Here is a 12656-nt window from a genome sequence, read left to right on the forward strand (position 1 = left end):
TAAAGGGATTGATATGAAAGCATAAACAGTGTTGAATTAATTCAAGAAGAGATAATGTTAATTGTAGGTTATGCACATGATTATCAGTTGAAATGGAGCAGATGGGAAACTAAGTAAAAATTGACATGATTTGGGAACACCTCTCAGAACCTGGGGCCGAAAGGGGAAGACTGGGTGGAAGCATGAGGAAGCTTTTTAGGGCTTTTATTTTTGTGGAGTCCAGCAGAAAAGTATCCTGGAGGCATAGAGTCAGGTAAAGAGAGAGTGGGAATTGTCATGGTCTCAGATTTCAGTTTGCATGAATATATTTATGCATAACACATAACATTGTCAATGCTGTTATGTTTTGTCTGTTGTTTTCCAAGTCTTATGTTTAGGAAAACAGAAGGAGAGGGGTTCGCCAGCTTCAGCTGGAATGTCAGTTTGTTGTGTGATGAGTGATGGAAGTAAGAGGATGTATGGTGCAATCATAGAACAGAGGCCATAAGTCTCTAAGTATGAATGCCTCACAGAAAGTAGGCAGAAACCTGAACCAGGACGAGAGGTTCTGCGTCTGATGATCCAAGGGGACCAGAAGGACCTCTCCCAGTGATACCAGGAGATGTAGTCCACGTTCGAGTGTTCCGGAGGAAGTGGGATCAACCAAGAAGAGCAGGACCCTATGAGGTGGCCAAAGCAACAAGAACGGCCGTCAAAGTGAAAGGAAGCCAGACGTGGTACCATCTGAACCACTGCAGCTGAGTCCCAACAGAGAGAAGGATACAACCACATAGAGATGAGGACACAGAGGATGCTGATTCACCAGGAGGGAGCCCGGAGGGAGCAGGAGCAGCGGAAACGATTGAGACGCCAGGGAGGAGCCAAGAAAACAGCAAATGAAGTGAAAGCCAAAATACGACAAGTGCACTGACTAATGCACCCATAAGAGGAGGAGAGGCCTCACAAGGAACAGAATGAGAAGATCTTTTCCCTAAAAATTGAAACCATCCAGATGGAAGTTAAGTCCGGCCTGAGGAGGGAGCCTCAGGTGAAGAAAGAGGAGGAAAAGTCCCGCAAGCTGAAGAAAATGGGGATTTCCCCACAATTGACTTTCAAACTTTTGAATGGTCTCCTTTACAGACAATTGATGTTGGAACAACAAAAGAATAATGACATGGACATAACAGAAGTAACAGTGAATGCTAGTATAGAAACAACAGACTAATGCACAATCAAGATGTATGGTGGAAGCTGGAAGAGTAGAAAGGAATCAGCCGAACAATCCAAAAAGACTGACAAGGTTTGAATCTCTGTTCCACCTCAACTTATAACAGAAGCTGGAGAACTGAAGTCTATCTCAATCATAAGGATCAAACCCTTACCGGAGATGGCACTCTGTGGATGGACACATCACCAAACAAAGGGACAAGTCGTTTGGGATCCGAAAGGATGTGACCTGACATTAATCAAAGAAAAAGACGAGAGGGTGCTCATCATGAATCAGATTGAACCAGTTAAAGGTGAAGAATTAATAGTTGAAATAACAAGAACAACAGTGACCGAAGGGAGTAGCACCATGGTCATTAAGATTGATCCTACCCCTGCACCTGAACAGGAAGAACCTGTGACAACAACAAGGGTGGCGGTTGCTGTGACGACCACAGTAGCTACCACTAAGATGACATCGACCTCCCTTACCAAGCAGATCACTGTACCCACAAAGCAACCTGAGACATCAGAGTCAGGAGAGTTTTTTACTGACATTTGGAATTTTCTGATAAACTCTAATGATCTACCTCAAGATAAGAACATTGAAAAAGCGACAGAATTAGATATATTAGAGCCACTCAAGGACAGCACACGAGAAGAAGTAGTGAAGAACGAGTGGTACAAATGGGCTAAGTATATGGCAAACAAACACAGAATGGACAATTGTATTTTGTGTAGAAAATCACATTTGTCTGATCTTTTAATAGTCTCTGAACTGTCATCATTTAAAAACTGTGTAAGTTGGAAAAATGACCATTGTACCAATAGAAAGTATTCTATTCCCTTGTGTGACATAGAATATAGGATTGCTCTGGGTAAGCACTAGGGGTAAAACTATGTTGAATAAGACCATGTTGGGAGACAATGATTGTGATGCCTATAACATTAGAACTGAATTAACTGTACCTCAATTAGACAGAGGTACCGTGGTTGAAGGAAAATATGAATGTTTTTACAGACACCACACCGAAGGAATTGATGTAGGAAACACCACAGTAGAAGTGATACTATTTGGGTGTTAGAGAATGTGGGAGTTCGTAAAAGTAATGATAAAGGGTTGATTATGAATAGAAAAGGGTTGTGTGGTCGCATAACTCAGGTTGCACCGTCTCTCACTATGCTAAAGAATCAAGACAGAGGTATTGCGGATAATTTCTGGATGTGTGGAAAAAACAAATTGTTGAATGTATTGCCTAATGAATGGATTGGTCTTTGTGTCTTAGTAAGAGCAATTCAACAGGTTACCATTATTAAATCACCCCACGATGACTATGTTAATTCTAGAGTTAAAAGGAAGTATGAGGAAGACCCTGAGGTATACCTTGATGCAATTGGCCAGCCTAGAGGTGTACCTCGAGAGTTCAAGGCAAGAGATGAAGTTAAATCAGGATTTGAATCTATGTTTTTGTGGATAACACCAAATAAAAATTTAGAGTGGATTAATTATATATATTATAACCAACAGATGTTCATTAACTATACTGATTCGGCTCCAACGGCGTTGGGGGAACAGGTACAGGCTACCAGTAAAATGACTTGGCGAAATAGACAGGCTCTCCATTGGCTCTTAGCGGAGAAGGGTGGAGTTTGTGTCATGTTTGGGGATGACTGTTGCACCTTTATTCCCAATATTGCTATGGACAAACTCAAAGGATTATGAGCAGAAGTAAAGGCTAATACTGGTTTAGACTCCCTTGTATGGGATTGGTTAGTCCTAGCGTTAGGAAAGTGGGGTGCCATGTTTGCTAGGATGGCCATCGTGTTGGAAGGAGGGTTATTGACTCTGGGTATTGTAGTTTGTTGTGTTATACCCCTGGTAAAGTTAATTGTGGTTCAGACAACAGTTAAACAGATGTCTGTAATGAGAGATGACTCTCCTGTGGTGATTAATTTTGTACCGGGAAGCCCAGGCAATTATACCAATAAGTATGGAAAGCCTTGCAATGCGGTTGGAGGACCTCTTGACTGCCCCTTTGGTAACCCTAACTGTCTCTATGAAGTGATTGGGGGGTTGGTCATGCGTGTCACGATTTTCGTAAGGATGATTTCCATGTATATGTTCAATTACCCAGTTCAGATATATGTTTACTTATACATGTCCACAAAAAGTGTCATTTGCGTCACTATTGCAAGTGGTGTACAAAAATTCATGAGGATGGTCATAACCATCACCCAGAACCTTTTTTCTGTGCCAAGTGTTAAAGAGGAGATTGTCTTATTTGTAAGGATGAGGACTGTGCTCCTAGATAATGGGGTTTTAGAATTTTTATTTTGCCTGATGCTTTGTGTTCTTTGTATGTTTCTTTGAATTTTTTGATATATATCGATGAACATATATATATTTTCTTTTCCTTTCAATTAGTTTTGCCTTCTAAAATTAGGTTCATTTTACAAACACATGTTAGGTAACAGAGGGTATTCCGGTTACAAGTGTCTATGGACCATGTCTTTAATCATTTCACAAAGGTTGGTAGGTGTCTGCAAGGGAGGATATTGTTGAAATGTTTGGTCTAGTTAGGTTTTCTTTAATGTTTCTGATTGGATCTTTTACTCTTATGAATATTGGAGATGTTTGGTCTAGTTGGTTTATATGCTTCACTTTGTTTTTATTTTTTGTATTTTCTTGTTTATCATAGGTCTTTTCATTTACTATCCCAAAGTCTTATTTGTCTCATTTATGTGGCTTAATAGCCCCAGAGGGGGGATTGTAGTAGTAACATAAGACAGCTGAACATTAAAGTAGCGAGCCACATGTTCACGTTGATCATGAGACTGTGGTAATGGAGATATACTAGGGGACGTTCTGGCCCTCTTGTTTTCTCCATTGTGCTGACGGACTGATCAGACACATGGGCACTTGAAACAGTTGGACACACTGGACTTGTGGTCTGCACATTCCACTGGAGGCACACATACCAGAGAGGCGCTTAAAGGCAATTGGACACTAGACATATGGTCTGACCATTCTATTACAAACATACATGTCAGACAGAGAGGCGCTTAAAGGCAATTGGACACTAGACATATGGTCTGACCATTCTATTACAAACATACATGTCAGACAGAGAGGCGCTTAAAGGCAATTGCACACACTGGGATAGAGGGTCCGGCCACCATTATAAACTAATTGAAAGCAGATGGTGGTGAATGACTTCATAAGGGATGGACAATACTATGTGGATATAAATATAAAGGACTGGACTTCTGAGTGGGTGTTCTGCGGGGACATGCCAGTTGGCTGTACAGTTGTAATAAAGAGCATGTTTGAATTTACAAGTTCTGATAAGCGTTGTATTTGAAATGATTTTCCACGACACACACCACTGAAATGTTGGTCTCCCGAGTGACGCAGCGGTCTAAGGCACTCCATCTCAGTGCTAGAGGCGTCACTACAGAACCTGGTTTGATTCCAGGCTGTATCACAACCGGCCGTGTTTGGGAGTCCCATAGGGCGGCGCACAATTGGCCCGGTGTCGTTAGGGTTTGGCCGGGGTAGGCCGTCATTGTAAATACGAATTTGTTCTTAACTGACTTGCCAAGTTAAAATACAGGTTAAACAAAATAAACACACTGTCAACCACAAAGACTTTGTATGGGACCCTATTCCCTTTATAGTGCACTACTTTTGACCAGGGCCCATAGGGTGGTAGTGCACTACTTTTGACCAGGGCCAATAGGGTGGTAGTGCACTACTTTTGACCAGGGCCTATAGGGGTAGTAGTGCACTACTTTTGACCAGGGCCCATAGGGGGGGTAGTGCACTACTTTTGACCAGGGCCAATAGGGTTAGTACTGCACTACTTTTGACCAGGGCCTATAGGGGTAGTAGTGCACTACTTTTTACCAGGGTCCATAGGGGTAGTAGTGCACTACATTTGACCATGACCTATAGGGTTAGTAGTGCACTACTTTTGACCAGGACCTATAGGGTTAGTGGCACACTTATTTTGACCAGGACCCATAGGGGTAGTAGTGCACTACTTTTGACCAGAGCTCTATGGGGTACGTGAGGAATAGGGTGTCATTTGAGACGCACCCTCAGTCTTCCCATCTCTCTCTCTCTCTCCTATGTCTGTGTAAAACAGTATTCTGAGGACGGGGTCGTTATAACATGATAGACACCCCTCCATCCAGACATACTGGATTAAACCTATCAATCAAACACAAAGCTGCCAGACAACAACAAAAAAAAGGCAGGCCAGTAAATTCAATAGACAGCGACTGAGGTGAAGAAATATACACGGCCATTACAGGACTATAGAAGGAAAGAGGCCATGCTGAATTTAGTTTCACACTCAGTCCATAAATTCATATCAAACTGCAGGGAGAGGAGGTGTGTGTGTGTGTGTGTGTGTGTGTGTGTGTGTGTGTGTGTGTGTGTGTGTGTGTGTGTGTGTGTGTGTGTGTGTGTGTGTGTGTGTGTGTGTGTGTGTGTGTGTGTGTGTGTGTGTGTGTGTGTGTGTGTGTGTGTGTGTGTGTGTGTGCGCGTGCGCGTGTGTGTGTGTGTGTGTGTGTGGTATGCCCCCTACTTGCCCTAAATAGTTGGAGTTGTATGGCTGATGTTGGTGAGCAGGAAAAGACAGGAAGAAGCAGGAAGCAGAAGATGGGTCTGCCTTGTCCTTTAGGGCGGAATGGGTCTATATCATAATTTAGGTTAGAATGGGTCAGTCCTCTCCGCTCGTTCAAGGGCAGGACTTTATAGAGAACACACTCATCCCAGTCCACTAGGGAACACATCAACATAAACTTTCACTTCTCTGGCTGTGTTTAATATTTATCCTCGTTGGTGCTTTCTTTTCACCTCTTCTCTGTCTGTGTTTTATGTTTAACCTCGTTGGGTCTTTCTTTCACCTCTTCTCTGGCTGTGTTTTATGTTTAACCTCGTTGGGTCTTTCTTTCACCTGTTCTCTGGCTGTGTTTAATATTTAACCTCGTTGGTGCTTTCTTTCACCTCTTCTCTGGCTGTGTTTTATATTTAACCTCGTTGGGGCTTTCTTTCACCTCTTCTCTGGCTGTGTTTTATATTTAACCTCGTTGGGGCTTTCTTTCACCTCTTCTCTGGCTGTGTTTAATATTTAACCTCGTTGGGGCTTTCTTTCACCTCTTCTCTGGCTGTGTTTTATATTTAACCTCGTTGAGGCTTCCTTTCACCTCTTCTCTGGCTGTGTTTTATATTTAACCTCGTTGGGGCTTCCTTTCGTCTTTAAAGATATTGTGGAAGACAACGTCTGAACCATTTCCTGGTTGTATATGTCTTGTGCTCATTGCTCTACGAAGGTCGTGGGAATGATGTGGGCTATATTTCAGTTCTACCGTGGGTTCCATTTCATCACAATGTAATTTAAAAGGTTTGGAGGAGAATGACTGAGATCTACAGTACTTTTGTTTTATGGTGAGTTCTCCATAGTTGGACACAACAGTACTTTTGTTTTATGGTGAGTTCTCCGTAGTTGGACACAACAGTACTTTTGTTTTATGGTGAGTTCTCCATAGTTGGACACAACAGTACTTTTGTTTTATGGTGAGTTCTCCATAGTTGGACACTACAGGACTTACGTTTTATGGTGAGTTCTCCATAGTTGGACACTCCAACTCCTTTGCCAGAGTGGACTATGCATCGGTAGCGTCCTGAGTCTCCTTTAGTGGTGTTCTCCACGTCGAAGGTCCCAATGAAGCGTCTGTTATTCCACGGCTTAGTGGACTTCATAGGGGCCTCACGTCCGCCAATGCCCTGTTGAAACACACAGCAGGTTAGATGTAGTTTTAGTGGTACATGGTCATTTTAGTAGCCTTCATAGGGAACTAGCATCCACTCATACTTTGTTTGGTACACAGACAGGGGTTAGCTCTCAAAACGTAGGGTTTAGGCAAATTGACAGGTTTAATTACTAATGTGGCTTGACCTTGATTGCATCGGTGTGCGTGGGGACAACAGTGTGTGTGTGTGTGTGTGTGTGTGTGTGTGTGTGTGTGTGTGTGTGTGTGTGTGTGTGTGTGTGTGTGTGTGTGTGTGTGTGTGTGTGTGTGTGTGTGTGTGTGTGTGTGTGTGTGTGTGTGTGTGTGTGTGTGTGTGTGTGTGTGTGTGTGTGTGTGTGTGTGGCAGCAGAGCCAACAGGGTCATATTAGCCAGGTGTAAAAGCTGTATGCTGATATTTAGAACAAGGTCACATCACTACACTACACTGCTGTGAGACTCCAGCATGCAGCGACGTTATCTATACTGTAGTAGTCTACAGTGCATTTGGAAAGTATTCAGACCCCTCGACTATTTCCACATTTTGTTACGTTACAACCTTATTTTAAAAATAATAAACATATAAAATACACCATGATGACAAAGTGAAAATAGTTTTTTAGAAATGTTTGCAAATGTATAAAATAACAAAAACGAAATACCTTATTTACATAAGAATTCAGACCCTTTGCTATGAGCTTCGAAATTAAGCTCAGGTGCATCCTGTTTCCATTGATCATCCTTGAGATGTTTCTACAACTTGATTGGAGTCCTCCTGTGGTAAATTCAATTGATTGGACATGATGTGGAAAGGCACACACCTGTTTATTTAAGGTCCCACAGTTGACAGTGCATGTCAGAGCAAAAACCAAGCCATGAGGTCGAAGGAATCGGGGGGAAAGGGCCTTGGTCAGGGAGGTGACCAAGAACCCAATGGTTACTCGGACAGAGCTCCAGAGTTTGTCTGTGGAGATGGGAGTACCTTCCAGAATGACAACAATCTCTGCAGCACTCCACCAATCAGGCCTTTATGGTAGAGTGGCCAGACGGAAGCCACTCCTCAGTAAAAAGCACATGACAGCCCGCTTGGAGTTTGCCGAAAGGAAGAGGTGGAAAAAGTACTCAAATATCATACTTGAGTAAAAGTAAAGATACTTTAATAGAAAATGACTCAAGTAAAAGTGAAAGTAACCCAGTAAAATATTACTTGAGTAAAAGTCTAAAAGTGATGGAAAAAAGTACTACATTGTCATACTTGAGTAAAAGTACAAAGTAAAAGTAAACGCTATACATCAAATTCCTTATATTTAGTAAACCGGACGGCACTAGTTCCTTTTTTTTATCAGAGCCAGGTGTAACTCCAACACTCAGACATAATTTACAAAGGAAGCATGTCAGATATAGTTTACAAACGTAGTGTTTGTGTTTAGTGAGTCCTCCAGATCAGAGGCAGTAGGGATGACCAGGGATGTTCTCTGTTTAGTGAGTCCTCCAGATCAGAGGCAGTAGGGATGACCAGGGATGTTCTCTGTTTAGTGAGTCCACTAGATCAGAGGCAGTTGGGATGACCAGGGATGTTATATTGATGAGTGTGTGAATTATACATTGTTCCTGTCCTGCTAAGCATTCAAATTGTAACCTGTACTTTTGGGTGTCAGGGAAAATATATGGAGTAAAAAGTACATCATTTTCTTTAGGAATGTAGTGAAGTAAAAGTTTAATATAAATAGTAACGTAAAGTACAGTAGTACTTTAAAGTATTTTTACTTAAGTACTTCACACCACTTCCAAAAGGCACCTGAACACTCTCAGACCATGAGAAATAATATTCTCTGGTCTGATGAAAGGCGTCACGTCTGGTGGAAACCTAGCACTATCCCTCCGGTGAAGCATGGTGGTGGCAGCATCATGCTGTGGGCATGCTTTTCAGCGGCAGGGACTGGAAGACTAGTCAGGATCGAGTGAAAGATGAACAGAGCAAAGTACAGAGAGATCCTTGATGAAAACCTGCTCCAGAGCGCTCAGGACCTCAAAATGGGGAAAAGGTTCAACTTCCAACGGGACAACGACCCTAAGCACACAGCCAAGACATTGCAGGACCTCCCGATCGAACATCTCTGGAGAGACCTGAAAATACCTGTGCAGCGACGCTCCCCATCCAACCTGACAGAGCTTGAGAGGATCTGCAGAGAAGAATGGGAGAAACTCCCCAAATACAGGTCTGCCAAGCTTGTAGCATCATATCCAAGATGACTCAAGGCTGTAATTGCTGCCAAAGGTGCTTCAACAGAGTACTGAGTAAAGGATCTGAACACTTATGTAATTGTGATAATTAATTTATATTTTTTTGCTTTATCATTAAGGGGTATTGTGATGTCATTAAGGGGTATTGTGATGTCATTAAGGGGTATTGTGATGTCATTAAGGGGTATTGTGTGTAGATTGAGGGGAAAAAATATTTAATTCATTTTAGAATAAGGCTGTAACATAACAAAATGTGGAAAAAGTCAAGGGGGCTGATTACTATCCGAATGCACTGTAAATGGCACTGTACAATGTATATTGACTTTTTTCACATTTGTTTTACGTTACAGCCTATATATATATATATACTGTATATATGACTATATGTTATCTACAGTGCCTCTGGAAACTATTCAGACCCCTTGGGGGGGTTCACTCTGAAAACATGGGGAGGGCCTAATAAAATCAATTTTCGGCCCACGGGCCTCCAGTTGGTGAACCCTTTTAGGTTCTAGATAGCACCGTTCTTCTAAGAGTGTAGGCTAGGGTTTGATGTAGCGAAACCTACTACCACTAAAATCTTGTTCCTACCCAGCAGTAATGTCTAGTTCAAATCATCAATGACAACTACCGGTCATAACCTTCAACCGATACAATGTTGATTATCTGAATCAGGTGGGGTCTTTTTTTGTGCTGGAATAGAACCAAAGCCTGCACAACAGGAAGTGGAGTTGGAGATCCCTGGTGTGCAGGCAGGTCAATGAAAACACTTCCAGTAGTAAAGCCAAGTGTACAATGTTGGGTAAACAGTGATAGGGGTCAGGGGTCAGGATAAGGTGTTGTTGTTACCTGTAACCAGAGGTTGAAGGTGTCTCTCTGTTATCTATTAACAGTACAGTGGATTGTTAGGTTCAGGGGTCAGGGGTCAGGATAAGGGGTTGTTGTTACCTGTAACCAGAGGTTGAAGGTGTCCCTCTGTCGTCCATTGACAGTACAGTGGAATGCGGCCGTCTGTCCAGCATTCACCTCTACTCCCTTTATGGTCAGGAAGTGAGGGGTGTTCACTATAAATACACAAACAAACATGTATGTATATTAATATACAGTAATAGATATATAACCCTAAACCTCTACACCCTTTATGGTCTGGAAAATATGTTTATAATAGGGTATACCCTTCATGGGGTTAGAGTCTACAACAAAGCATTACATTATGTGAACACTACACGGGTTAGAGTCTACAACAAAGCATTACATTATGTGAACACTACACGGGTTAGAGTCTACAACAAAGCATTACATTATGTGAACACTACACGGGTTAGAGTCTACAACAAAGCATTACATTATGTGAACACTACACGGGTTAGAGTCGACAGCAAAGCATTACATTATGTGAACACTACACGGGTTAGAGTCTACAACAAAGCATTACATTATGTGAACACTACACGGGTTAGAGTCTACAACAAAGCATTACATTATGTGAACACTACACGGGTTAGAGTTGACAACAAAGCATTACATTATGTGAACACTACACGGGTTAGAGTCGACAACAAAGCATTACATTATGTGAACACTACACGGGTTAGAGTCTACAACAAAGCATTACATTATGTGAACACTACACGGGTTAGAGTCTACAACAAAGCATTACATTATGTGAACACTACACGGGTTAGAGTCTACAACAAAGCATTACATTATGTGAACACTACACGGGTTAGAGTCGACAACAAAGCATTACATTATGTGAACACTACACGGGTTAGAGTCTACAACAAAGCATTACATTATGTGAACACTACACGGGTTAGAGTCTACAACAAAGCATTACATTATGTGAACACTACACGGGTTAGAGTCTACAACAAAGCATTACATTATGTGAACACTACACGGGTTAGAGTCGACAGCAAAGCATTACATTATGTGAACACTACACGGGTTAGAGTCTACAACAAAGCATTACATTATGTGAACACTACACGGGTTAGAGTCTACAACAAAGCATTACATTATGTGAACACTACACGGGTTAGAGTCGACAACAAAGCATTACATTATGTGAACACTCCACGGGTTAGAGTCTACAACAAAGCATTACATTATGTGAACACTACACGGGTTAGAGTCTACAACAAAGCATTACATTATGTGAACACTACACGGGTTAGAGTCTACAACAAAGCATTACATTATGTGAACACTACACGGGTTAGAGTCTACAACAAAGCATTACATTATGTGGACACTACACGGGTTAGAGACTACAACAAAGCATTACATTATGTGAACACTAAACGGGTTAGAGTCTTAAACAAAGCATTACATTATGTGAACACTACACGGGTTAGAGTCTACAACAAAGCATTACATTATGTGAACACTACACGGGTTAGAGTCGACAACAAAGCATTACATTATGTGAAAACTACACGGGTTAGAGTCTACAACAAAGCATTACATTATGTGAACACTACACGGGTTAGAGTCTACAACAAAGCATTACATTATGTGAACACTACACGGGTTAGAGTCGACAACAAAGCATTACATTATGTGAACACTACACGGGTTAGAGTCGACAACAAAGCATTACAATATGTGAACACTACACGGGTTAGAGTCTTAAACAAAGCATTACATTATGTGGACACTACACGGGTTAGAGTCTACAACAAAGCATTACATTATGTGAACACTACACGGGTTAGAGTCGACAACAAAGCATTACATTATGTGAACACTACACGGGTTAGAGTCTACAACAAAGCATTACATTATGTGGACACTACACGGGTTAGAGTCGACAACAAAGCATTACATTATGTGAACACTGGTACTGTATGTGTTGTTATAATAAGAGGTATTAAAGATCCAATCCGGATATATCATAAGACCATTTAAATGCAGAGAATAATTTCAACATGTACTTCACTGTAACCCCCCCCCATTCTGTAAGGAGGAAAACCAGGCGAAATAAACATCTGACCTTGACGAGTTAGATAGAAACACAAGCAACCCTACAAAGACCCAGTAGAATACACAGTATCAGTATAACCTAGTATTATGTCTATATTATATATTACAGTAGAATACACAGTATCAGTATAACCTAGTAGTATGTCTATATGATATATTACAGTAGAATACACAGTATCAGTATAACCTAGTAGTATGTCTATATGATATATTACAGTAAAATACACAGTATCAGTATTACCTAGTATTATGACTATATGATATATTACAGTAGAATACACAGTATCAGTATTACCTAGTATTATGACTATATGATATATTACAGTATAATATACAGTACCAGTATTACCTAGTATTATGTCTATATGATATATTACAGTAGAATACACAGTATCAGTATTACCTAGTATTATGACTATATGATATATTACAGTAGAATACA

The 12656-nt window shown here is 41.2% G+C and overlaps 1 protein-coding gene across 1 annotated transcript in view; it reads right to left on the bottom strand.

Moving 5' to 3' along the window:
- LOC139560627 (receptor-type tyrosine-protein phosphatase mu-like) overlaps positions 1 to 12656 on the bottom strand; it is a 774972-nt gene that overhangs the window by 471586 nt on the left and 290730 nt on the right. The window contains exons 5-6 of the mRNA XM_071377563.1: positions 10175 to 10290; positions 6805 to 6979 (exon numbers count right to left, since the gene is read on the bottom strand). Of these exons, the coding sequence (XP_071233664.1) occupies positions 6805 to 6979; positions 10175 to 10290 (291 nt within the window). The remainder of the gene's footprint in view (positions 1 to 6804; positions 6980 to 10174; positions 10291 to 12656) is intronic.

This window comes from Salvelinus alpinus, chromosome 30 (genome assembly GCF_045679555.1).
Source record: "Salvelinus alpinus chromosome 30, SLU_Salpinus.1, whole genome shotgun sequence".
Classification (NCBI taxonomy): Eukaryota; Metazoa; Chordata; class Actinopteri; order Salmoniformes; family Salmonidae; genus Salvelinus; species Salvelinus alpinus.